This window comes from Thamnophis sirtalis, unplaced genomic scaffold, assembly GCF_051295495.1.
Source record: "Thamnophis sirtalis isolate CommonGarterSnake01/CBP01778 unplaced genomic scaffold, rThaSir2_p1.2 scaffold_4, whole genome shotgun sequence".
NCBI lineage: Eukaryota > Metazoa > Chordata > Lepidosauria > Squamata > Natricidae > Thamnophis > Thamnophis sirtalis.
In genome coordinates this window covers 128,713,579-128,741,438 of record NW_028261384.1, presented here as the reverse complement: position 1 = coordinate 128,741,438, position 27,860 = coordinate 128,713,579, and the positions used below count along the sequence as shown (strand labels likewise).

The following is a 27,860-nucleotide window of genomic DNA, read 5'->3' as shown; positions in this document are numbered from 1 at the left end:
TTTGTCCAATATTTCTTTGAAAGATCATTGAGGTCATGTTTACTTCAGTGGTGGGATTCAAACATTTTTGCTACCGGTTCCGTGGGTGTGGCTTGGCTTGAATCCCCATTTCCTCCCAATCAGCTGGGACTCGGGAGGCAGAGAATAGATGGGGCAGGGCCAGTCACAGGTGGCATTTACCGGTTCTCCGAACTACTCAAAATTTCCACTACTGCTTCTCCAGAACTGGTCAGAACCTGCTGAATACCACCTCTGGTTTACTTTCAGAAAAGCTGAATGGGAGCATCTTTTTAAGGCTGCTTTGCTAGCATTCTTCACTTCTAAGAATGAAATAGAAGACAGCTATTGCTTTATCTTGTCTCTCCAGTTGCCACATCATTTGTTTGTGCTTACTCTATCATCTTTGTCATACTGTATTTCAGAGTTTGGAATATTCTGGTCCTGTCTACCCTCTAAAATGACACAAATACAACTTTAGTACCCTTTAAAATATGTAACATGAAAGCAATCTTCTCACTTAGCATACATTGTTTTGATTACTTTCTATGGGAATAAATTTCTTATTCTTGTTCTTTGTTGGTCCATGCACACACACACAAATGACATTTTGCTTCCTTTGATACCTCTTTGCAAAGCCTCCTATGTTAATCATAAGACAAACATGATGTTCCTTGTCATTATCAAATTAACATCAAACATAGTTCTCTCTGTATCTCAAGAGAGCTGCCATAAGCATCAAAACTGCAAATCGACACTGAACTGTGTGCAATTCTGAGATATGCTTGAAGACAGAGATACAATAAACATTTCTGTAAAATTTCAGAGAACTTGTAATTATAAACAAATGAATTGCCTTTCAGGTAATTATCAAATTAATCACAATTATTTCTGCTTGCTTTACGAGTCCCTGGACAAGTGAGATATGTCAAACAAAATTGTAATCAAAGTCAAAGGTGTACCATTCTGATCTGGATTTGAAGAAACATTTTAAAAAAATTAAAAATGCTTATTTGACTATAAAAGCCACCTAAACCAGCAGAATAACATTTCAGGTGATGCTATGCTATTTAGCAAAGAATTCAATAAGAGATCATGTGAAGTCAGAGAAAGTGATACAAAAAAGGAATGATCTCATGCAAGTTTTCTATCATGGTTATGATGTCTTTGCCTGATGTGCTGTGCAAAATTCCTCACATGAATTGCATCATCAGTGATCCTCTTCCAATTCTCCATAAATACTATCAGTTAGGAGATATTATCCTTGGTGGAATTTTATCTCAGATCTACATATTTTCAAACACAATAACCTTTGAGGAACGACCTTCTATTGACCTTTTCTATGAAACCGAGTAAGAGAGGTGTAAAATGTATTTGTGAATGTTTTGCTCTGTTCTGCCTGAACCTTCTTTTGCTAATCTTTTCTTCTAACCACTTTCCCTCTTTATGGCACAGATTGACTATGCAAGTTACTTGCAATCATAAATATTGCAATTGTTTTAAGAATGTTTGATTTATGAGATGCAACCAAACATTGGGATGTAAAATTGTGTGCAGTTTCACCATATACATATTGGTATTTATAATTTGGTATTTGTGGTTTGGATGGTGAATTTCTCTGCTCATTCTATGGTATGGTTTAAAATGTTTAATATGCATGCAGTTGGTGAACATTGACAGGGTCACTTTGAACCATGAGATCAGTCACAAATACATTTGATAAATAAATAAATAAATAAATAAATAAATAAATAAATAAATAAATAAATAAATAAATAAATAAATAAATAAAAGTTATATGAATCAGTATTTGTTTAGGGTTACTAAAATTAGATAAAATGACTACATACTAGGTGGCACAGTGGTTAGAGTGCAGTACTGCAGGGTACTTCAGCTGACTCCTAGCTGCAGTTCGGCAGTTAAAATCTCACTGGCACAAGGTTGATCCAGCCTTCCAACTTTCCGAGGTGGGTAAAATGAGGACCCAGATTATTGGGGAGAATATGCTGACTCTGTAAAATGCTTAGAGAGGGCTGTAAAAACACTATGAAGCAGTATATAAGTGCTGTTGCTATTGCTACATGGAATTTATTAGCCAGAAATCTTATTGCTTTGTACTATATGCCATCTTTTGATCAAATTCTCCGCAAATCAGTCTTTAAATTTCATTTCAGAGTGGTGACGCAGCTCTACCAACACATTTTGTCTTTGGCATTTGCTGTAAAGGAGATAAATGAAAATCCTCATATTTTGCCCAATTTCACTCTGGGCTTCCATATCTATAACAGTCATTTTATCGCAAGCTGGACCTATCATGCCTCAATGGAACTCTTCTCAACACAGGGCAAGTTCATTCCTAACTACAAGTGTGATACAGCAAACAATCCAGTATCAGTCATTGGAGGACCTAATTCAGAAATCTTTATCCACATGGCAGCTATTCTGTCAATTTACAAGGTTCCACAAGTAAGATATTTTCTTCTCTTTTCAATTTTATTTTCATATGCCATCATTCATAAACCCATCCTTTTTTGGCATGAGGATGTTGCCTGAATAAGCACTCTAATTAAAATAATGACAGCTTGATCTTTCAGCAATGAGGAAGGGTTTATTAAAATATTTTCATATTAAAAAATAGTTCTGAAGAAGTTTGTGATTCATAGTGTAGGATTTGTCTGTGCTATCATAAATAATTATTTGGGTTTTGGGTCAGTGAATATACTTGATTAGGAACATGATGGCTTAGCCATTAAATATGTTCAACTTGTCAGCTGGAAAGCTCACAGCCTAGGTTCAGGACCCAAGTGCCATGAAACAGGTTGAGTTCCCATCCCTGCCCCAGCTCCTGCTCACCTAGTGGTTTGATAGCATGCAAATGCAAGTAGATTAATAGGCACCACCTCAATTGGAAGGTTACAGCATTCCAGTCACCCTTGGCATATAGCCACATGACCACAGAAAATGCCTTCAGACAACAGTGGCTCCCTCAGCTAAGAAACAGAGATGAACACCATGCCTTGTCTCACACATTGGCAAGAAAAATCAGAAAACCAAATACAAGCTGGGCAGTTATGACCTTGTAGATGACCCTCACTCAGTCAAAGACCTAGGAGTACTCAACTAAGCCCCAGAGCTCACTGTAAGAGCATTGCCAAAAAGGCATTAAGAGTTGTAAACCTAATTTTGCAAAGCTTCTTCTCTGGTAACATTGTATGGCAAACTAGGGCATACAAAACTTTTGCCAGACTAATTCTCAAATATAGCTCACCTGCCTAGAATTCAAACTGTATAATGGACATTAATGCAATCGAGCGAGTCCAGAGGTATTTCACGAGAAGAGTACTCCACTCCTCTGCTCATAATAATGTACCTTATGCCACCAGGCTTGAAATTTTGGCCTTGGACAATCTAGAACTACACCAACTAAGGTATGACCTAAGCATAGTAAACAAAATTGTCTGCTACAATGTCCTACCTGTCAATGACTACTTTAGCTTCAACCACAATAATACATGGGCAAATATTAGATACAAACTCAAGGTAATCCACTCAAAACTTGATTGCAGAAAACATGACTTCAGCAACAGAGTGGTCAATGCCTGGAATGTTCCACCTGACTCTGTTATTATGCCCTCAAACACCCATAACTTTAACCTTAAACTGTCTAGTGTGTACCTCACGCCTTTCCTAAGAGGTCTGTAGTGGGTGTGCATAAGCTTACCAGAGTGTCTACCATCCCTGTCCTATTACCCCATTTATTTGTACCCATTTCCTGTGTTCATGTCCATATTTATACTTATACCTGTTATCTCATACCTGTTTGACAAACTAACTAACTAACTAACTAAACAAACAAACAAACAAACAAACTTGATTAACAAAATAGAATTGAATTCAGAATGAAATGTGGTACCTAAGAGTCCCTCAGTAGAAACACCTTGCAGCTTTTCTGTTTTAGCCTACAGTCTAACCAAAGTATGATTTGTCCCTAATATTGACTGACATGACAAAATCAGAAATAACTCTATCTTGGAAGAAGGCGGGGCTTAGCAGTGAGAAGATGGAGTTTCAGGCCATTCCTGAAATTCCCCTATTCCGGAGGGAATGGACGGGTCGTTTTCGATCCTAGCTGTCCTGTAGAGACAGTGAAGGTTTGGGGAGATCCAGTGACCTCAGAGACGTTCGCAGGTCTCGGGGTGGCTCGGAACTCAACCCCTTTTGCCAACCCTTTTTGGATTAGCTGTATGCTAACCGAAACTGCAAGCAGCCCCTAAGAATGGTAGAAGGGATTTCATCTGGTAAGCTGATTTTATTACTCAAAGAGAGACGGTCCGCACTAAAATCTAAGCTAATTGAAACCAAAGAACAGAAGAATCTAGCGGCGAATTGGTTTTTTTCTAATGGATTTATGGCCGGTGGTTAACCTATTTCTTAGATGTTTCAAAGATCTGCTTTAATACTTTCTCTGACTCTCTTTAAGTGGGCTGTAAATTAACTTACTATAAATTGGCCTTTTATGATCTGACACTTTTATTGCTTGACTGTGTTGGTCTAAGATCAGATAAGATCGCACAGCTCCCAGCGTGTTTTTACTTGCAAATATTTTAGACTGTGTCACAACATGGCATTGATACATACTCCGAAAAGTTCATTTCAGATGTTTTTTTCTGCATTTCAAAAACTGTTTGATTCATATGAAAGATTTGGGGGGAAATTGGACCATTTGATATTAAAATTTGAAGAAAAAAGTGAGAATGTTGAATGTTTGAATGCTCCTGAAATACAAACGAAGAAGGTGAGAAATGAAGCCTCTCAACTTGCTGACATGCAGGGCGTCTGGGTTATTTCGGAGGGACAAAGAGATGCAGTCTTACAGAAGATTTATTTTAAAAGACAGAGCGCAGAAGGAATGACAAGCATTAAACAATCTACACCTTATGAAACATCATTGGCAGAATTTTTAACTCCACTCTTGAGAATTAAAAACAAATTGAAAAGTTTAACAAGCCTGGGACAACGTTATTATTTCATCAGAGGCATCTTGAGTAAAAAGGTGCGAAGATATCCCTGTTTGGACTTGCTTATAAAAACATTTGGTAAATCTGTTCTACGAATGCCATTAGGACTGAGAAGGTTTTGTTATTGGAGAGACATAGGCTGATAGATGGAAGAATACAATTTGAAACTAGCTAAATCTAATTACTCTTATTTGTAATAGATATAGCTGAATAATAATTGATATTGATAGTAATGTATATAATGTGGAGTTGATATGATAAATAATAATTGGATATGAGAAGGGAAGGTTGGAAATATTTTTAGACCATATACAAAGGTTATTAATCACAATAATTGTTACTATTAAAAAATAAAATAAAATATATACAGTTAAATGTCAACTAATATGGGGAAAATGTTACGATATAAGATATAATTACATAAAAAAGGGAGAATGATAATAAACTACATTGCATGAAAGATGGATTTTTTGGTATTAAATATTATGGATGTTCAGCTAAAACAGGATATGAGGATTTGATGTTAATAGAGGATTTTACAAACAAGTAAATGAAATGCTAGCATGTGGTTATGGACTAAATCTTTGGCATAGTTAAGGATGAAGGATGTTTAAATAACTGTAGTCAACTAAAAGTGGAGGTATAATGATGTCACAATGGTAAACATATGGGTTAAGATATTTGAATTAATATGAATTATGATATGAATTAATTATAATATGAATTAATGGAAGAGATGCACCAAAACATGTTGTAACCAGCTGATATACTATATATATATATATATATATATATATATATATATATATATATATATATATATATATATATATATATATATATATATATATATATATATATATATATATATATATATATATATACATACACACACACACATATATATACACACATATATATACACATACACACACCTTTTTTTCTTTTTTTGGCTTTTCTTTTGTTTTTCTTTTGTTTTGTTTTTTTGTCTTTTTTGTTTCTTGTTTTTTTTTTCTTCTTCGATTTTTTTCTTTCCCCACTGGTGTGGGCATGTATTGTTTAAGAAACAAAAATTATTATTATCATTATCTCTTTTTTAAAAAAATAATAATTATAGTCAAATGGAAATGGATATATGATGATGGTGACATGTATGAATATTTGAGTTAAAATGCTCGAGCTAACATGAACTATGTTTCTTGACTGTGGAAGAGATGCGTAAAAGTCTATTTGTAACCAACTGATACACTTTCTATAGCATGTAAAGAAGGATGTTGTATTTGTTTTAAATCAAAATTAAAAAAACTTAAAAAAAAGAAATAACACTATCTTGATCTCTAGCATTTCTCTGTAGGAAAAATGCATGTAATTTAATTATTTTGGGGAGAGCTATGTGATACAGACAGGCATGATTGACATGCCTTTATTTGTCATTTCATTTTTTATGTTTTTTTTATTTGAACTATTGCCATCCATAACAAAGTATTTTGAATTAAATATCTTCAGTTTGACATTTTTGTAACCCATACACTGATTATTTTTTTAAATAGAATTTATTTTTATTTTCAAAACAAGCACAACACATAAAATCTTCCTTCTTTACATACTGTAGAAAGTGTATCAGTTGGTTACAAAAGGTTTTTGTGTTTCCAGTGAGTACTCCTGGAAACACCAAACCTGAAGTAGTCTGAAGCAGTCTGAAGATGACGAATGAGACTTCGTCGAAACGTCGCCAAGACATCTCCAATTCTACGCAGGAGAAAACCCGAACAACTAGAGACCTACATATATATAATTTTGGCGCCTTCTCGCTCGCTCCCCCGCCCATTCGCTGCCGCTCGCATGGGCGGGGTATTGTAGCGAGTGAGCGAGCGGATGGGCGGGGAGTGAGTGAGCCGCTCATTCGTTCCCCTGCCCATCCGCCCATCCGCTGCCGCTTGCATGGACTGGGTGTATCAAGTGAGCAGGCAGATGGGCAGGGAGCGAGTGAGCCACTCATTCGTTCCCCCGCCCATCCGCTGCCGCTCGCATGGGCTGGGTACTGTAGCAAGTGAGCGAGCGGATGGGCGTGGAGTGAGTGAGCCGCTCATTTGTTCCCCCACCCATCCGCCACCACTTACATGGGCGGGGTATAGCGAGTGAGCGGGCAGATTGGTGGGGGAGCGGCTCGCCTTTCCAGCCCCACTTCCACCCAGACAAGCCATGGGAAAGCCTCCGCCTCTCCGAAAACAGCCACCTGTGTCTGTGGCCCTCGGCGGGGTCTGGAAGCAGAGCCTTTCCCCAAAGCATCCCTCGCACACTTCGGGGGCCGGCGGGCGAGGCGAGCACAGCGGCCGGAGACTCCCCCGCGGGACCACTGTTCCCAAGGCAAGAAAACACCGCGCAGCACTTTTTAACTCCCGCGCAGCCGCAGTGATTTGTTGTGATGAGCACGGGGCAACTGGACTGATGGTAAGCCCCCGCCACCACCGGACTAACTGCTACTGCCTCCTCCTCCTCTAACAGCACTGCCGGATTTGCTGCCCGGTGCTGTGGCTGAGGTGAAGCCGCCAAAGCTCCTGCTGTGCTTTTGAGGAGCCTTGAGGCCATGGGAGCCAGTAGGAAGGCGGCGGAGGGGCGGGAGCAGGAAAAAAGGCCCGATTGCTCCTCAAAAGCACAGCGGAGGAGGAGGGGGCAGGGCAGGGGTAACGTGTTGCCCAGCTCAGGTGCTCCGAGTGGAGGGGGAGGAAGCACCGCTGCTGCCATGGGCGGGAGCTTTGGCAGCTTCACCTCAGCTCCAGGCAGCAAAAATTTTAATCAAGAACACTATATATATAGTTACAACCTCAGGTATGCCCAAATATGCCCATCGGCTCATCACAAGAGACCATCCAGACAGAAACACAATATTTTTACTGTTGCCTTTTTGTTACATTTGTGTTGTATTTGTGCACAAATACAAAACACACACACACACACACACACACACACACACAACACACACACACACACACAAACACACACACACACACACACACACACACACACACACACACACACACACACACACACACATATATATATATATATATATATATATATATATATATATATATATATATATGTTGTCATCATTATCCCTCCTTTATTTGACTATATCCTGTATCATAACATTTTCCCCCTAATAATCAAAACTTAATTGTATCTAACTTAGTTCTTTTTTATTAACCTTTGTATATAATCCAAAAGGATTTCTAATCTTCCTTTTATGGGTACCATTCAATATTCATATCCAATTATTACTTATCATAACACTACACTTTGTATACATTATCATTATTGATTATTTCTTTAACTATAGCTATTATCACTAAATTTCACTGTTTTAAGTTATATTCTTCCATCTATCAACCTGTATCTTTCCAATAACAAAACAATCTCATATCTTCTGCCATTTGTGGTACCAATCCTCTAGTCATTTTCTTGATCAGCTTTGTATGGACTTCTCTTAGCAACTCCTTGCTTATAAGATCTCTCATATAATCTTGATGCCCTCTTTCTGTTTCCTTATTCAGTTTGTCTTTGATTGTCAGCAGTGTTATCGAAACTTTTGCTAGTGGAATTTCTTTCTTTAAGTCCATAGGTTCTTTAATTTTATCTTCTATATCTTTACCTTTGAAATAGATTTCCTCTCCATTTCATTCCTCTTTCTGTATTCCATTCTTTCCATTTTCAGGAACAAACCAATTACCATAGATATCAGCAGGTTTAGTCTTTTTATATTCATTTTCCACTTCGGTGTTCTGAGTTTCAATCACCCCATTTTGCATTTGATGAACATTTTCAATTTTTTCACCATATTTTCTTGTTATGTGCTCTAGGTATTCCAATTTTTTCTCTACTATATTTTCTGTTATTCTGAAAATATATTTTGTAAAGTTAAGACCTGTATTTTTTCTTGAGATTGTGTAATTCTGACAAACACAGCTGCTCTAGCTTGAACAATTAATAAAATTAAAGCATAGATTAACAAAGAACGTTATTTTCACTTTTCTCTGGTTGAAAATATACTTCAAAGGGACATCTATGTGCTCTTATCAGCTTGTAGCCAAACAGTAAAATCTTGTGGTGCCTAGTCAAAGCAATCCCTGAAAGAAAGAAAAAATGTTCCATTTTGAATACACAAAACTCCAATCAACAAAACCTCCCAGCGGAGCGGAGACACTGTTAAAGAGTTTCTTTTTGTATCTTTTTTGTATTTCAAATTAGAAAAAGAGGTCCAAACTTTAAATGAATTAGAAAAATACCCACAGCAATAAAAGGGGAAAACTTTAGTTTGTAAATTACAGAGAGTCACAAAGAGAAGGTAGAAGAAGAAAACTTAATCCATCCATTTCAAAAGGTTTGCATAGATTCGATCCATGTACATAACATTTAAAAAGTAAGATAACCACTATCCAAAACCATTCCAAAATTAATTCAGCCGCTTGAGTCTTCTATTCTTTAATTTAAATTGGTTTTTGAGTTTTTATAGGCAGTCTCTTTTTTAAAACAATAAAAATTCCTCACCAGCTGGAAACACTTTTCTTTCCATATCCTTCTGTTTTGGAGCTGCCCTGACTTTGTCAGCCTTGGCTGGATTTTTTGTTACCGGCTTGAAGAACTTATCTTGCTTCTTTCAAGGATTTTGCTATATCCCCGAGATCAGCAAGACGTATTCTTCCTGTTCACTGTCTCTTCGGGATGGTTTAGGTCCGTTTGGACCACCCAGTGGCAAAGGTGTTGGATGTGGTCTCAGAGCATTGAGACCACACAACCATCTCATCATAAAATTGGCTCCTCCCTCTCACCTATACACTGATTATTGATTGATTGATTCCAATTGATTCTCGACTGGTGGCAATTTTCTGGACAACTCCATACAGCTTCCTTGGCAAGGCTTTTCAAAGTAGTTATCATTATGCTTTTTCTAGGGTTGAGAAAAAACAACTGGCCCATGGTCAATCAGATACTTTGTGCCTAAGGCAAGACTACAACTCTTGGCCTTCTGATTTATAGCATGGTTCCTTTACCACAACACCAAACTGATTATCTAGGACAGGGGTTGGCAACCTTAAATACTCAAAGAGCCACAAAGATCTCAAAAGGAATCTCCCCTTTCAATTCTGGAGCCAATCCAAAGTCCGGTTCCCCCACCATAGAGTCTCCTCCTAGAGTAACATCCTTTTTCCTCTACCTGTCCTAACCAAAAACCTTATCAATTGTGAAGCTGACCAGTGACAGGGATGAATGAACCACATTGTGGTTGCTGACCCCTGATCTAGGATATTTCAATAATTTACAGTGATTCCAAATTGAATAACGATCTTCATTACCAAATGGTATAGCTAGTAGCCCTGATACATCCATATTTACTGAATCCAATTGAAATTGAAATATTTAATAAATGTTCAGATCTCTGTCCCATGCCCTCTTTCTTTCCTTCCTTCCTTCCTTCCTTCCTTCCTTCCTTCCTTCCTTCCTTCCTTCCTTCCTTCCTTCCTTCTTTCCTTCCTTCCCTCCTTCCCTCTCTCCCTCCTTCCTTCCTATTTTAGTTCACCTATGGTTCTGCTGCTGAGTTAAGTCGGAAAACTCAGACTGCTTTGTACCACCAGATGTTCCCAAATGTGAACAGACAATATAGAGGAATTCTTCAGTTACTCTTACATTTCCAGTGGAGGTGGATTGGGGTATTATATGACAATGATGACAACGGAGAGAGGTTTGTCCAGAATGTCGTTCCCATGTTTTCTCAGAAAGGAATCTGCTTTGATTTCATTGAAAGATTCCCAATAATTACTTTTGTTGATAACATCGATAAGATGGTGACAGAAGGATTTCAAACATACCGTGTTGTAACGGAAAGCACTGCTAATGTTTCTGTTATTTATGGCGATATTAAGACCATGGTATTTCTAAGAGTGTTTCCCACCATATCAAAATATGAGAATATCGCAGAAATAGTGGTATGTAAAGTTTGGGTTATGTCAGCTCAGGTTGAGTTCACGTCTCTTCCCTTTCAAAAGCATGAGAATATAGACTTCCTCCATGGTGCTCTGAGCTTTGCAATCCATTCAAGGCAGATATTAGGATTCCAGGAGTTTCTTCACATGAGAAAACCTAACTTGGAAAAGGAGGACAGAAATGGATTTATTCGGCCCTTCTGGGAAGAGGCATTTGAATGTTTGTTTCCTGGATCCACATTGGACAGCCAAGCAAAAGTGACCTGCACAGGTGTGGAGAAGCTGGAGACACTTCTTTCATCTGTTTTTGAGACCAGCATGACTGCCCATAGCTACAGCATCTATAATTCAGTCTATGTTGTGGCACATGCTTTATACACTATGCTTTCCTTGGGGGTCAAGAGGCAAGCAAAGGTCCATAAAGGAAGACAGATCCTTCTCAATCAACTTGTCTGGAAGGTAATAGTTGGTGCATGTTGATATGAAGGAAATCCTCTTGAGGAGCGGTACTCTTTTCTTTTTGGCATGTCATTATGTGGTGATAAATCTTTCTTTCACCCTTTTGGGAGGGATCAGATTAGGGTTAGGGCAGGGGTGGGATCCTACCAGTTTAACAACAGGTTCTCTGAGCACGTGCTTACTTCACCACAGGAAAACAGCTGAGGTGCAGCAATCCACTCTGCAGCACCTATTAGCTGGGCTAAAAAACATGGAAATATAGGTGAATATAGCCCGGGGGGCATACGCCCACCTGAAAGTCAGGGTAAATCAGTTCTGATCTTCAGCACTACCAGTTCACCCAAACCCGACCAAACTGGTAGAATCCTAACCCTAATCCTGGTTTAGAGTTATAAATCTAATAATTTTATTTAAATGTTCTAACAACAGAAGCTTGCAAGTCTGAGTATGTGTCTTCCACTGCATAGCTTGCCCCTGTGACTATGTAGGGCAGACAAGGAGGAACTTAACCACAAGATTGCAAAAACACAAGTGATCAGTCAGATGAGGAGATCCAACTCATTGGAAGCCTCACACTGTAATGAAAAAGGACATACATTCAATTTTGCAATTACTAAGAATGTTGGACGAGCAGGCACAAAACCAGCCAGGAAAGTGATTGAAGCCTTGGAAACCTCATCAGTCAACAGGAATGCTGATTTACCACCAGCTTATCAAGTATTTAGGAGTCAAGGGCTTGGCAGCATAGGCAAATAGCAACCAATGACTTAATAACCAGCCATCAACATCTCAATCAGCATCTAAAAGCCACATACAACAGGAACCATATAAATGCCACACATAGAACAGCACAAAACATACTCTCTTCTAGAGAGAAGTTCCCTGAAGATGGGCTCTAGCATGAGTCTGAAAACTCGGAAGACTAATCCTCTGGTCCTGGTGACTGACCCAGATTGGAATATCCTGAGACATGTCTATTTGCCTCCATGCATTTCTTCCCATGCTCACTGTATTTATCTTTGAGAGAGCCAGAGTCATGACATTGTTGTTGTTGTTGTTGTTGTTGTTGTTGTTGTTGCTGCTGCTGTTGTTGTTACATGGTTAATCTTTGGTGAGATTCACAGCCTTTGGGGCTGGTTGGTAGCTCAACAGCTCGAGTCCTAACCAAGGACCTAGGAACTGTTAAGGTAACGTCGAAGGATATAAACTGTTCCAAGTAGGGTGTTTTTTTGTAGAATTAGAATGTTCAAGTCTGATAAATTTAAAATTTCAAAATAGTGAGTAGCCCTTTGTGTATTGATCTAAGGGCTCCAATTACAATCAGGACAACATACAATTTCTTTTTCCACAGTCGCTCAACTTCAATTTGCAACTCCAGGTACTTTGTGATTTTTTTCTTGCTGTTTATCTTCAATCCGTGCATCTCCAGGTATTACAATGTCAATGAACCATACTTTTTTTCTTTTCAACTATTGTTACGTCAGGTGTGTTGTGGGCCAAATGCCTGTCAGTTTGGATTCTGAAGTCCCACAAGATCTTGACTTTCTCATTCTCTAAAACTTTCTGAACCTGATGTTCTGAGTGGTTTTTGCTGTACTCAAATCCAAACTTTTGGCACAATTTCCAGTGAATGATCTTAGCAATGTGGTCATGGTATTGTAGCTAGTCAGTTTATGAAATTTTGCTGCATCCACTGATCAAGTGGTCCACTGTCTCATCTTTCTCATTACAGAGGTGACATTTGCTGTTGGTGGTAACATGTTGAATTTTTGCCTTCATGCAGTTTGTGGCTAAGGCTTGTTCTTGAGCTGCCAAAATAAAGCCTTCTGTTTCTTTTTTCAATGCTCCTGATCTTAACAAGTTCCAAGTTAGCTTTTGGTCAGCTTTGCCTACAATATATTTCAAGTATTGGCTATGCATAGCTTTGCTTTTCCAATTTTCAGCTCGCTTCTCAATTACTTCTTCCTTATATTCAGCTTTTGACTTAGTTGTCTTTAAAAGGCCTCCTTTATTTACTTCCTTAATCATTGGTTCCTCACTTTTCTGGATATAATCATTCAAGCTGTGTTTTTCTTCTTCCACAGTCTGTTTTACTTGTAGTCCTTGGCCACCCTCTGCTCTTGGTAGATATAATCGGTCAACATCACCTTTAGGGTGCAAAGCATGGTTCGTTGTCATAAGCTTCCTTGTTTTTCTGTCCAAATTGTCCAACTCCATCTGGTCCAGTCAATTATTCCTGCAGAGTATCGAATCACAGGTATAGCCCAGGTACTTATGGCTTTTATGATGTTTCCTCCACTCAGTTTGGACTTTAATATCTTGCAAATTTTTCGAATGTCAGTGGTAGCATTGAGAGTATAAAAAGTAGGGGTGAAAGGGAATCACCCTGGAAAATGCCTTGTTTAATTTCACCCACTATTTCTTCATTAGCTATAAGTTTCATTTTCCAGAGGTTCATTGAAGTTTCCATGAATTTTTGTATGTTGCTGCTGATGCCAAAGATTTTCAGGCATTTCTTGAACCAGCTATGAGGAACTCACTCAAATGATTTCTTATAGTCTATCCAAGCCATGAACAGGTTGGTTCTTCTTTTCTTTGAATTCTTTAGGATTAGGGTTAATCAGCAGCTGGTCCTTTTGTTCTTCTTGAATTTTTGCAGCATCCTTTCTGTTCTACACGAAGCAAGTTATTTCTTTCCAAGTATCCATAAATTTAGTTTGCAATGATACCAGTAAGGAGCTTGTTGTTGTTGTTGTTGTTGTTGTTGTTGTTGTTGTTGTTGTTGTTGTTATACAATTGTATCACAGTGGCCAGTTGTTTCGCTGGATTTGGCATTGGTTACTAGTCGGGCCCCACCCAGGGGCCTAGGACGTCGTAACGTATTTTCGTAATATGCGTGCAGATCCAAGCAGTGCGGCTTTTTGCTTTTGACTGATGGTGATTTTGTCAATTTTTAACTGTTTTAAATGTAATTCCAGTGTTTTTGGAATAGCACCCATTGTGCCAATTACCACTGGAATTATCACTGCTGGTTTGTGCCATAGTCGTTGAATTTCGATTTTTAAGTCCTGGTATCTTGCGATTTTTTCATGTTCCTTCTCGGCGACCCTGCTATCACCTGGTATTGCAATGTCTATGATTGTGATCTTATTTTTCTCAACCAGTGTGATGTCTGGTGTATTATGCGCCAGTATTTTGTCGGTTTGTATACGGAAATCCCACAAGATCTTGACCATCTGATTTTCGGTGACTTTTTCAGGCTGATGTTCCCACCAGTTTGTTGCTGTTTTAATATTATAATTTTTGCACAAATTCCAATGGATCATTTGTGCTACTGAATTGTGCCGCAATTTATAATCAGTCTGCACAATTTTTTTACAACAGCTGAGTATGTGATCAACAGTTTCATCAGCTTCTTTGCAAAGTCTGCATTTGGCATCATCAGAGTATTTTTTGATTTTGGCCTTAATGGCATTTGTGCGGATAGCTTGTTCTTGCGCAGCCAGGATTAGCGACTCTGTTTCTTTCTTTAATGTACCTGTTGTTAACCATAACCAAGTTTGTTCACTGTCCACTTTATCTTTCATTTTTTCCAGAAATTGGCCATGCAGTGCTTTGTTCTGCCAACTCTCCATTCTTGATTTTATCACATCTTTTCTGTATTCTTGTTTCGTCTGTTGGGCCTTCAGTAGATTTTTGTTCTTTACTTTGATTAATAGATGTTCTTGACTTTCTTTTAAATAATCAGACAGTGCATGTTTTTCTTCTTCAACTGTTTGCTTCACTTGTAATAATCCTCTGCCACCTGATTTTCGTGGCAGGTATAGTCTATCAGTATCACCACGTGGATGTAAACTGTAGTGCATTGTCATTAGTTTCCTGGTTTTTCGGTCCAAAAGGTCCAAATCAGCTTGTGTCCAGTTAACTACACCAGCTGTGTATCTTATAACTGGTATTGCCCAGGTATTTATGGCCTTGATTGTATTTCCACCATTCAATTTAGATTTCAAAATTTTCCTAACTCTGTTGGTGTACTCTCGTCTGACAATAGTTTTTACTTCTCCATGCTTGATGTTATCCAACTGCAGAATGCCTAAGTATTTGTAGGCTTCATTTTCTTTGCATTTAATTAATTGGCCATTGGGCATTTCAATTCCCTCACATGCAGTGATTTTGCCCCTTTTTATGGATACAGTGGCACATTTTTCCATGCCAAACTGCATTGAAATATCGGTGCTGAATACTTGGACTGTGTTTGTCAATGATTGGATTTCTATTTCTGACTTTCCATAGAGTTTCAAATCATCCATATATAGGGTGACCAGATGACCCGATTTCAGCGGGACAGTCCCGATTTTTAACAATTTTTCCCACGTCCCTCTGCCTTTTAAAAAAGTCCCGATTTTTTTTCTGGCTTCATGTTGAAAGCCCAATGGATTTGCTTAAGAAATCCTAACCGGGGCAAGACAAAAGACACCCTGTCTAACCTCTCTCTCTGTCTCAGTACTTTCACTGAAGATATTAAAACGTTAAAGCAACAAAACGGATATCTCCCCTCCCGCCACGCCGATCGCGTTTACCTCATTTTATAAGAAAAAAAATGATCCTAGTACCATAGAGCTGCAGGAAATGGCTAGAGGGGTCGCCAGTGTTACTTCCTGGATTTTCCGGAGGGGAGGGGCACAGAGATTGGAGGACTGCTCAAAATGGTGGAAAAAGAAACTTTCTGGTAAGTGTGCTGGGTTTTTTTCTTTTATTTTTTAATGCATTTTAAAATAATGTAGGTTTTTAAAAATGTGCAGCTACTGTTTTTTTATTCAAAACAATATGTGATGTGCCATGGAAAAATCATTAAAAAAAAACCTGAAAGAACAAAAGGGTTTTTTTAGGGTATTTTCCTGACCAAAACTATAATTGTTTCTGCATGACACCCTTAATCAGAAATAGCCAACTACACTTCATTCTAAATAGTTTTATTTCCTTTATTGTATGTGATTACTCAAGTCCAAAAACTGAGTTAATTGGATAAACCCAACTCCACAATTTACTAAATATACAGTTACAGGAATTTCATGTATAGTATGCTGTCTCTTAGGGTTTATTGAACATAGGAGAATAATATGAGAGGGATTTGATGTAAAATAAGCTCTTTTAATGAATTCAAAATCAACACAGCAGACAAGACATGGGAGTGAACATAATACACACTTTAACAATGTTTTTTTTTTTCTTTTAGTCATCAAATATTGCAGCAAGTGTGTCAGTAATAATAGCAAGACAGGCATAGGATTTTCCAGCCAGGTTAATTTTACTTTTTTATGGTTTTGATGTTGTATTTAATTTTATCTGTATTAGAAACTTATGAAGGCTGTGCAACATTTTGAGGTGATATGTAAAGGCAGTATGTAACATGTACATGTGATATGTAAAGGCAGTATGTAAAGGCATGAATGTAAAGGCATGAATACAGTAGAACCTCTGGTCACAACCCTCTAGTCGGGCCCCACCCAGGGGCCAAGGACGTCGTAACATATTTTCGTAATATGCGTGCAGATCCAAGCAGTGCGGCTTTTTGCATTTGACTGATGGTGATTTTGTCATTTTTTAACTGTTTTAAATATAATTTCAGTGCTTTTGGAATAGCACCCAGTGTGCCAATTACCACTGGAATTATCGCTGCTGGTTTGTGCCATAGTCGTTGAATTTCGATTTTTAAGTCCTGGTATCTTGCGATTTTTTCATGTTCCTTCTCGGCGACCCTGCTATCACCTGGTATTGCGATGTCTATGATTGTGACCTAATTTTTCTCAACCAGTGTGATGTCTGGTGTATTATGCGCCAGTATTTTGTCAGTTTGTATACGGAAATCCCACAAGATCTTGACCATCTGATTATTATTATTATTATTATTATTATACAATTGTATCACAGCGGCCAGTTGTTTCGCCGGATTTGGCATTGGTTACTAGTCGGGCCCCACCCAGGGGCCTAGGACGTCGTAACGTATTTTCGTAATATGCGTGCAGATCCAAGCAGTGCGGCTTTTTGCATTTGACTGATGGTGATTTTGTCAATTTTTAACTGTTTTAAATGTAATTCCAGTGCTTTTGGAATAGCACCCAGTGTGCCAATTACCACTGGAATTACCACTGCTGGTTTGTGCCATAGTCGTTGAATTTCGATTTTTAAGTCCTGGTATCTTGCGATTTTTTCATGCTCCTTCTCGGCGACCCTGCTATCACCTGGTATTGCGATGTCTATGATTGTGACCTTATTTTTCTCAACCAGTGTGATGTCTGGTGTATTATGCGCCAGTATTTTGTCGGTTTGTATACGGAAATCCCACAAGATCTTGACCATCTGATTTTCGGTGACTTTTTCAGGCTGATGTTCCCACCAGTTTGTTGCTGTTTTAATATTATAATTTTTGCACAAATTCCAATGGATCATTTGTGCTACTGAATTGTGCCGCAATTTATAATCAGTCTGCGTGATTTTTTTACAGCAGCTGAGTATGTGATCAACAGTTTCATCAGCTTCTTTGCAAAGTCTGCATTTGGCATCATCAGAGGATTTTTCGATTTTGGCCTTAATAGCATTTGTGCGGATAGCTTGTTCTTGCGCAGCCAGGATTAGTGACTCTGTTTCTTTCTTTAATGTACCTGTTTTTAACCATAACCAAGTTTGTTCACTGTCCACTTTATCTTTTATTTTTTCCAGAAATTGACCATGCAGTGCTTTGTTCTGCCAACTCTCCATTCTTGATTTTATCACATCTTTTCTGTATTCTTGTTTTGTCTGTTGGGCCTTCAGTAGATTTTTGTTCTTTACTTCGATTAATAGATGTTCTTGAGTGTCTTTTAAATAATCAGCCAGTGCATGTTTTTCTTCTTCAACTGTTTGCTTCACTTGTAATAATCCTCTGCCACCTGATTTTCGGGGCAGATATAGTCTATCAGTATCACCACGTGGATGTAAACTGTAGTGCATTGTCATTAGTTTCCTGGTTTTTCGGTCCAAAAGGTCCAAATCAGCTTGTGTCCAGTTAACTATGCCAGCTGTGTATCTTATAACTGGTATTGCCCAGGTATTTATGGCCTTGATTGTATTTCCACCATTCAATTTAGATTTCAAAATTTTCCTAACTCTGTTGGTGTACTCTCGCCTGACAATAGTTTTTACTTCTCCATGCTTGATGTTATCCAACTGCAGAATGCCTAAGTATTTGTAGGCTTCATTTTCTTTGCATTTAATTAGTTGGCCATTGGGCATTTCAATTCCCTCAGATGCAGTGATTTTGCCCCTTTTTATGGATACAGTGGCGCATTTTTCCATGCCAAACTGCATTGAAATATCGGTGCTGAATACTCGGACTGTATTTGTCAATGATTGGATTTCTATTTCTGACTTTCCATAGAGTTTCAAATCATCCATATATAGTAAATGCGAATTTTTTTCAGCTTTTTTGGCTGTTTGGTAGCCTAATTTCATTTTTTTTAAGATTACTGATAGTGGGATCATTGCGATGATGAAGAGAAGAGGTGAAAGTGAATCACCCTGGAAAATTCCTCGCTTGATATTAACCATTCCGTAGCTCTCATTCCCTACTGCCAACTCAGTTCTCCATTGTTTCATTGCCTTTTCAGTAAAGGATGTAATATTTTTGCTAATGCCAGTTGTTTCTAAGCATTTTATGATCCAACTATGTGGCAGTGAGTCAAATGCCTTTTTGTAATCAATCCAGACCATATTCAAGTTCGTTTTTCTGTTCTTACAATTTTCTAATATCATTTTATCAATTAGAAGCTGATCTTTTGTGCCCCTGCTCCTTCTTTTGTTGCCTTTTTGCTCTACTGGCAAGATGTTGTTTGTTTCCAAATAATCCATCATGTTATCTGCAATAATGCCTGTGAGTAATTTGAAGGTTGTTGGTAAGCATGTTATTGGTCTATAGTTTTCAGGTGTTGTTCCTTTAGTTGGATCTTTCTGAATCAAGTATGTTTTTCCAGTTGTCAACCATTCATCAATTTGGCCCTTTTGTAAAATTTCATTCAGTTGCCTGGCCAATATTGCATGTAAACTGGTCAGATATTTGAGCCAGAAACCATGTAATTGGTCCTTTCCAGGTGATGTCCAATTCTTTACCTTTTTAACTCGATTTTTGATCATCTCAGTTGTTATTTCTAATACTTGCATTTGTTTGTTGCCAATGCTTTTCTCAAAGTCATGTATCCACTTTGCTTCCTTGTTGTAGTCCTTTGCATTTTCCCACAATTCTTTCCAGAATTCAACTGTGGCCTGCTTTTCTGGTTTTTCACTTTTGGTGTCACCATTCACATTAAGACTTTGATAAAAACGCCGTTGGTCTGATCGAAATTCCTGATTTTGTTTATATTGGATGATTCGTGCCTCATATCTTTCAATTTTTCTAGCTGTTGCTGTTATCTGCTGTTTTACAATCTCTACAGCTTCATTGATGTTTCTTGTATCCAATCTATATCTTCTGATTAGCCGATCTATGATTTTGTTGTTTTTAAGCCGTTGCTCATGCATGTTCTTTAAGTTACTAGCATCTGCCCTTAATTTTTTGATTTTTTGTTCTAGACGGATTTTCCACTTTGGCTTTGATGCTTTTTCTGTTGTGTGACTAGGTACTTTAATTTTAATGCCTAGTTCGTTAGTGACTATTACAGCTGCACTGTACATTAACTGGTTTGTTTCCAAGATGGATCCCGGTTCAATTGTTGAAAACACTGCATTAACCATTTTCATGATAGGGGCCAAAATTTTCTTAGGCACAGTTTTTAGTGATGGTAAATGTTGCCTTTCCTCATTAAGCAGAAAATGTTCCATGATCTTATCCTTCAATTCTTTTTGTTTTTGAGTTAGTTCATCAGTTGGTTCAATGATAACTGGTTCTAGTGGTGGTGATGTTATTTCCTCCCCGAGAGCTTCTTCTGGGAGTTCTACTATAGTGTCTTTAGTTGTGTCTTGAATATCAGTTATTTCCGCTTGTGATATTGTTTTTTGGGTTTTGCAATTTGCCTGAATTTCCTCATGTTCAACTTCACTAAACACTTTATTCCGTATAATAAATCGCCTTTGATCTGCTAGTCGTTGTTCAGTAACATTTGAATCTGGATATTGTTGTTTCCATAATTCATACATTCGCTTTAAATATCCTCTTTTTTCTGGCTCTGAGTTGTAGTAACAGGCCATTATGGCACGGTTTTCATCTGCACTATATTTTTGTCGTTTTGTTGGCTGGTCCACTTGTAGCCCACTTGTCGACGGATGTCCAGGGACCCCAACATCCGCCGCGGCCCTTGTTAACCCGCGCGACGACCGATGCGGTATGGAATTCTTATTCGTTTTTTTCACCATATTGTATGGGTTGGCAGGGGTTTTTTTACGGGACCAGATGCCAACCTGATCCCAACCTTCCTCCTTTCTCATCCGGGCTTGGGACCGGCAACGGCGGAGTTTGTATACGGAAATCCCACAAGATCTTGACCATCTGATTATTATTATTATTATTATTATTATTATTATTATTATTATTATTATTATTATTATTATTATTATTATTATTGTTGTTCACTTTATTCATTAAACATGAAACTCAGCCAACTGAACATTCAAAAATGCTTTACAAATAGCAGTGACTGGTGCTAATGGTTCGCAATTTTCACAATTTTGCAATTTTAATGGGTTTATATGCCGCCCAATCCCGGAGGACTCCGGGCAGCTTACAAATACAAAATGAAGTAAATAACACACAGGGGGAGAATACAAACAATACAAACAATTTAAAAAACACAACATACATTCGGTTAACTGGGGGTTGCACCTGATTTGGAAATCAGCAACCCCAGGCCTGTCGGAACAGCCAGGTCTTAGTGGCTTTTTGGAGGGCCACGAGGGTGGGAAGGGTCCGGATCTCTGCTGGTTTGCTGCCAGGGTCCTAGGTATCAACCAAGTACCTTTTTAAAATATAAGATGTCTTGTTTTTGGCTTTTCCTTCTACTTTTTCAGGATATTCCTACTGCCCATTATAAAGAAATGGATATAAGTCATGGAGAATCACCCTAGAGTGTCCAAATTTTATAATGTCTATTCCAGGGGTCAGGTCTGGTATTTCTGCAAAAATGTTTTTAATTCATGTTTCATGATCATTTCCTCTTTCTTCCTCTGTTTAACATGGAATAGATCTTCTTTAGGGAGATCAAATTCAAATGGGGAAAGATTAAAGCCCTTTATTATATACTGATGACGTGCTCTCTTCTCTTCCCTTTCTTTCCCTTCCCTTCCGTTCTTTTTTCCCTTCTTCAGCTCAACTATTTTGTGAGACATGTCTTCTTTAATAATAGTGTTGGGGAAACACTTTACTTCACTCCAAATGGGAAACTGGAAACTGGATTTGATATTATCAATTGGGTTATATTCCCCAACCAATCCTTCTTTAGAGTCAAAGTTGGAGAGCTACGACCCCTGTCTTCTGATGAAGAAATGTTTACTATTTCAGAGAAAACCATAATGTGGACACACAGGTTTAATCAGGTAGGCTCATAGTGCCCTCTTCCTCATATGCATGGCAATGTGCCTTCTACCTGTTTTTAATTTGGGAGGAAAGTACCATATTTTTGGAGTATAAGACGCATCGGAGTATAAGATGCACCAAGATTTTGAAGAGGCAAATAAAAAAAAAAGGTTTTTACACTCTGCAGACCTCCCAAAAAGTTTTGGTTAAAAAAGGGCATGCATAGCCTTTAGGAGGCTTAAAGAGTGCTCCTGGGGGCTGGTGAGGCAAAATTGAGCAAAAAACAGTCTGTTTTTTGCTCATTTCTGCCCTCCCCAGCACCCAGGAACACTCTGAAAGCCTCCTAAAGGCTATGCACAGCCATTTTTGTAAAGAGGTGGGGTTTTGGGAGGCAGAAAATGCTGCATTCAGTGTATAAGATGCACCCAGATTTTCAGCCTCTTTACTGAGGGAAAAAAGTGTGTCTTATACTCCAAAAATATGGTATATTAATATGAATAGCCTGTCTGGAATCCACACTGAATATCGGACATTAATACAATTGAGCAAGTCCAAAAGTATTTTACAAGAAGAGTACTCCACTCCTTTGCTCACAATAGAATAATTTATGGCACTAGATTTGAAATTTTGGGCTTGGACACCCTAGAACTACACCGACTAATGTGTAACCTAAGCGTAGTACACAAAATTGTCTGCTACAGTGTCCTACCTGTCAATGACTACTTCAGCTTCAACCGCAATAACACAGGCAAACAACAGATACAAACTCAAGGTAAACCGCTCCAAACTCAATTGCAGAAAATATGACTTCAGCAACAGAGTGGTCAATGCCTGAAATGTTCTACCTGACTCTGTTGTTACATCCTCAAACCCCCATAACTTTAACCTTTAACTGTCTAGCGTGAACCTCACGCCTTTCCTAAAAGGTCTGTAAGGGGATGTGCATAAGCACACGAGCATCCCTACAGTCCCTGTCCTATTATCCCCATTTATTTGTATTAATTTGCCATGTGTATACTTATATCTATTATCTCATACATGTTTGACAAACTAAATTTAACAAACAAATAAATATAGTGCTCACACATTCTATATTTACTCTGACTTGGAAAAAGATAGATGTTCTAGCAAAAGTGATTCTGATTACAGTCATAGACAATTTATATAATACAAATTCATTCCTTCTAGGGGATTAGAATTTTTCTGATTTGGAAAAAATTAGTTATATAATTGGTAAAATCCTACCTGTGTGATTTCACATTGACTCATTAAACTCTCCAGAAACACTTGAAGGATTTTAATTTTGTGTATCAATAGGACCTATATTTACACAAAATATTGTTTATATTATATTACTTATAACAAAACATGCAATTTTATTCTCAAAGACTTTAAATTTGATATGTGAAATTAGAAATCCTAAATAATTTCCTTCTAAGAAACTACAAACAATGAGAAGTAAAGATACTCTTGACATACACATTTATCACAGATGAAAAATGTTTTTGTGTGTTTTCTGAATAGACACAGCCCCCTTCTCTTTGCAATCCCAGTTGCCATTCAGGCTATAGCAAGGTCAAGCAAGAAGGAAAGTCATTTTGCTGTTATCATTGTACACCTTGCCCCGAAGGGAAGATTTCGAACCACAAGGGTAAGCAATATCATGGACAGCAATGACTTCCAGTCTGTGCTCCAGGCAAAAATCAATTTGAACTTTGTAGACTAAGATTGTGGATATATACTTAGCTAATCTTTGAAACTTGCACAATTTTTAGAGATGTAAAAGAATCTGAATCAGGGTTAGGTTTCAGCTGGTATGCACCTGTATAGGCATACTGGTTGGTGAAATTTAGCATGCCTTCCTGTACCTGATCCTCTGGAGGCACCGTACTGGAATGCTCTCTCCCCTGGCCTGCCCCTCCCACTCACTTCTCCCTCCCACCTGCCTAGTCACTGCTCGCTTGTCCCACCTGTCTGCACCAGGCTTGCTCCACCCACCCACTTCCTTTGTCAGAATGGAAGATTAGGAGAAGCCCATGTGGTGCGCACTGCTCCCTTCTCTTTGACAGTTGTCTGGTTTCCAATGGGGGGGATCCATGCATTTTTCCTCCTTCTGCATTGATTCCCCCCATTGGAAAGAGATGGCTGTCAAAGAGAAGAGAGCAGCACACGCCATGTGGGCTTGTCCAACAACTGAAGAAGGAACGGGAGGCAAGGATTCGGCTTTTGGCCAAGCCCACGTGGTACGCACTGCTCCCTTCTCTTTGACAGCTGCCTTGTTTCCAATGGGGGGGGGGAATCCATGCATTTTTCCTCCCTCTGCATAGATCCCCCCATTGGAAATTAGGTGGCTGTCTCACACACACACTGCATATGTAAGGAGGACTGGATCTGCTGGGAGGCTGGCAAAAAAGAAGCCACTGTTTCTCCGCTGCCGTGGCTCACAGACAAAGGTGGCAGGGATGATGGCCGGTGCTCACCTCCTTACTGCTTTCCTGGCCAGCCACCCAGCTAAGCAGGGCATGTAGGGCTGCAGCCAGTGAGCTTCCTTTATCTGTGAGCCTTGGCAGTGGAGAAATAGAGGCTTCTTTTTTGCCATCCTCCCAGCTGATCCAGTCCCCCTTAAACATGCACCTTGCATTGCTGCAAGCACAGTCTGTGTGTGTGTGTGTGTGTCTCTGTGTGTGTGTGTGTGTGCATGACATGCATGCCTTCTGTGGAATGCCCAACACCTTCGGACACCCACCAGGTCACTTGCTGAGTGGCAGAGAAATCTGTCTTCGGCAAAAGGAAAAAAAGCCATTTCAAATCAGCCCTCTCTGATGCTCTGCTAAAAAGTCAGGAACCAAGGCCAAGAGATAGCAGGACAACTAAACATATTCGATTAACCCCAGAGCGATAAGAGCCTGAATTGGGAGCTCTGTGAATTGAAAAGGAAGGAAGGAAGGAAGGAAGGAAGGAAGGAAGGAAAGAAAGAAAGAAAGAAAGAAAGAAAGAAAGAAAGAAAGAAAGAAAGAAAGAGAAAGAGAACTTATGATCACAATTGAGCCCAAAATCTTCCAAGTTGACCATGCCTACCCAGTCACAAAACTGCCAAGCCACATCCACCCAGTCACATGACTGCTGAACCACTCCCACAGAACAGGCCACAGCTACAGAGTAGTTTCTAATAAATTTTGAAACCCACCACTGATCTGAATTTATATTCAAATATCTCAGGAGAAGAAATGTATGGAGATTTTCCATCATCCAAGTTATTGTTGTCCCAAAGATGCTTTTCAAAAGACAACTGGTCCTCTCACCAAGAAAGACCAGGTGATTTTTGAAAAGCATTGTTGTGACCTGCCTGCAGCCAGTGGATCTGACAGCATATTCAAACAGTGAGGAGGTTGGGGAGGAACATGGGCCAGTCTTGGAGTCTGGGGAAGGCTCTGACAGGTGCTCTGCATTTGAGGCAGAGAGGGGGCCAGAGCTGTATACCAGTTAACAGTTGCCTTCAGAGTCAAACATCAGTGGGGCAGAAGAACAGCATGTGCAGAAAACATGCATGTTCCCTGCACATGCATAGAGCTGCTACAAAAAGGGAATGGCTAAGGAACAAGGGCCGACTTGGGAGTAAAGCCATAGATGGAGGGTTAGTGGCCCCTCCCATAGGGAATAGAGAGGAACAAGGGGGGGGGAGTTTGCAGGAGATAATTAGTTCAATTCATTAGGATGAAGATCTGTTCCTGACTTCTTGCCAAGTATTGTCTGCTACAGAGTGGTGTTTGGAAGAAATCAGCCTGGCTTCTCTCCAAGCCTGATAAAGGTCTGTAGATGTGAAATCTCTTGAAACACTGTTGGCTGGGACTTTGCTGAAGAAGAATTCACTTTAAAGTAAATGAAAAGATTTTATCTTGATGAGGAGTTGGCTTCATGTTTTGGGAAGTCTAGATCAGAACAAGCACTATGGATCATGAGATGAAGATTTTAGAGATAAGTTACTAAAATGGAAAAGGAAAGGGGACGAAAATTTCTAGATTATGCACTGGATAATTTCCCAATCTAAGTAAAGCCATTTGACCTTCTTTTACTTATTTAAAATGGACATTCATTTGGTCTGACTGTGGAAGTTTGTAAATGATATGAAACAAAGAGACAAAGAAATAAATATACAAATAACTTACTCAGAAAAGTAGAAGGAGGATAAGTTTCTTTATTTGGCTCCATTTTCAAGGTAAATGATATTCTTCAAGGTTCTGTAAAAATATGAATTTGATTGCCTTAATACAATATTCTAAATCTGGGTGGTTTTTTTTCTTCCAGACATGGACAATTGTTTTCAGTGTCCACAAGATCATTATCCCAATGAGGAGCAAAATTTATGTATTCCAAAATATGTAACATTTTTGTCCTATGAAGAAACTTTGGGGATCGTCTTCACCAGTTTTATTATTTCCTTTTCTCTCATTACCCTTTTGATGCTCTGGCTCTTCATTAAACACAATGACACCCCTATTGTGAAAGCCAATAATGAGACCCTCACGTACATTCTTCTCGTCTCCCTCCTGCTCTCCTTTCTCTGTGCTTTGCTATTCATTGGCCAACCTCGTCAGTGGACATGCCTTCTTCGGCAAGTTACTTTTGGCATCATCTTCTCCGTGGCAGTTTCTAGCATTTTGGCAAAGACTATCATTGTAATTCTTGCTTTCATGGCTACCAAGCCAGGGTCCAGAATTAAAAAATGGATGGGGAAGCGACTGGCTGTTTCTATTGTTCTTTTTTGTGCTTTTATTCAAACGATTATTTGTACAGTATGGCTATCAATCTCACCCCCATTCCTAGATGTCGACATGCATTCTATGCCAAAAGAAATTGTACTGATGTGTAATGAAGGCTCAACCATCATGTTCTACTGTGTCCTTGGTTTTATGGGTTTCTTGGCAACTTTCAGCTTCATAGTGGCTTTCCTGGTCAGGAAGTTACCTGACACCTTTAATGAAGCCAAATTCATCACTTTCAGCATGCTGGTGTTTAGTAGTGTTTGGCTCACCTTTGTTCCCACATACTTGAGCGCAAAGGGGAAATATACGGTGGCCGTGGAGATTTTTTCTATTTTGTCCTCCAGTGGTGGACTATTGGCTTGTATTTTCTTCCCCAAATGTTATATTATGATAAGAAAACCAGAACTGAACAGTAAGGAACAGCTAAGAAGAATAACAATGAGGCAATGAAAAGTTTCTGATTTTGTGATGAACAAACAGTGTGTAATGAAGGGATACAATTTGCAAATAACTTGTCATTGTTAAAGTGGATTTTTTTTTAAAGTAAAAAAGTAAAAGCTAATTTATTTATTTAGAAATTTTGTATGGCCGCCACTCACTCTCCATGAATCTGGAAGGCTTACAAAAAATAAAAACTTAATATACAACCTATCTATAGAGATTCTCAGTTATTCACGCCATGGTTGTCCCAAAGATCCTTTTTTTTTCAAGAGGTAACTGGACTTTCTGGTTTTTCTTTAAAGACATCTGACCTCATCCAAGAAGCTTTTTCTTCAAATCAGAGAAGTTAAAGAGGCCATCTATGTTGAAATTGAACAGTCCACTCTCAGCAGGAAAAAAAAGAATCCTTTCAATAATTCCAAGAAGGCTCCACACAATTTGCACCATTCAGGTGATCCTGATGACACAGGTAAACCTCCAGGTGGCCTCAATGACTCTCTAAAAGGATGCAAATAGGTTTGTCTGAGTTGCTACCAAGGTTTGTCTGAGTTGCTGCCAAGGTCCTTATCTGTTTGTTTGCTTGGCTTTCAGCCACCGGGATTTTGGTTTTGCAATTAAAGTACATTCTAGTTAAGCTTGTCTCGGCTTTCGTTACTGGACA

The 27,860-nt window shown here is 38.8% G+C and overlaps 1 protein-coding gene across 1 annotated transcript; it reads left to right on the top strand.

Moving 5' to 3' along the window:
• Positions 1 to 1,158: 1,158 nt before the first annotated feature.
• Positions 1,159 to 27,208, top strand: LOC106547807 (vomeronasal type-2 receptor 26-like). Its single transcript, XM_087714805.1, has 6 exons — positions 1,159 to 1,349; positions 2,286 to 2,463; positions 10,589 to 11,455; positions 21,788 to 22,015; positions 23,520 to 23,646; positions 26,301 to 27,208. The coding sequence occupies exons 1-6, from the start codon at positions 1,159 to 1,161 to the stop codon at positions 27,206 to 27,208; spliced, it is 2,499 nt and encodes an 832-aa protein (XP_087570931.1).
• Positions 27,209 to 27,860: the final 652 nt, after the last annotated feature.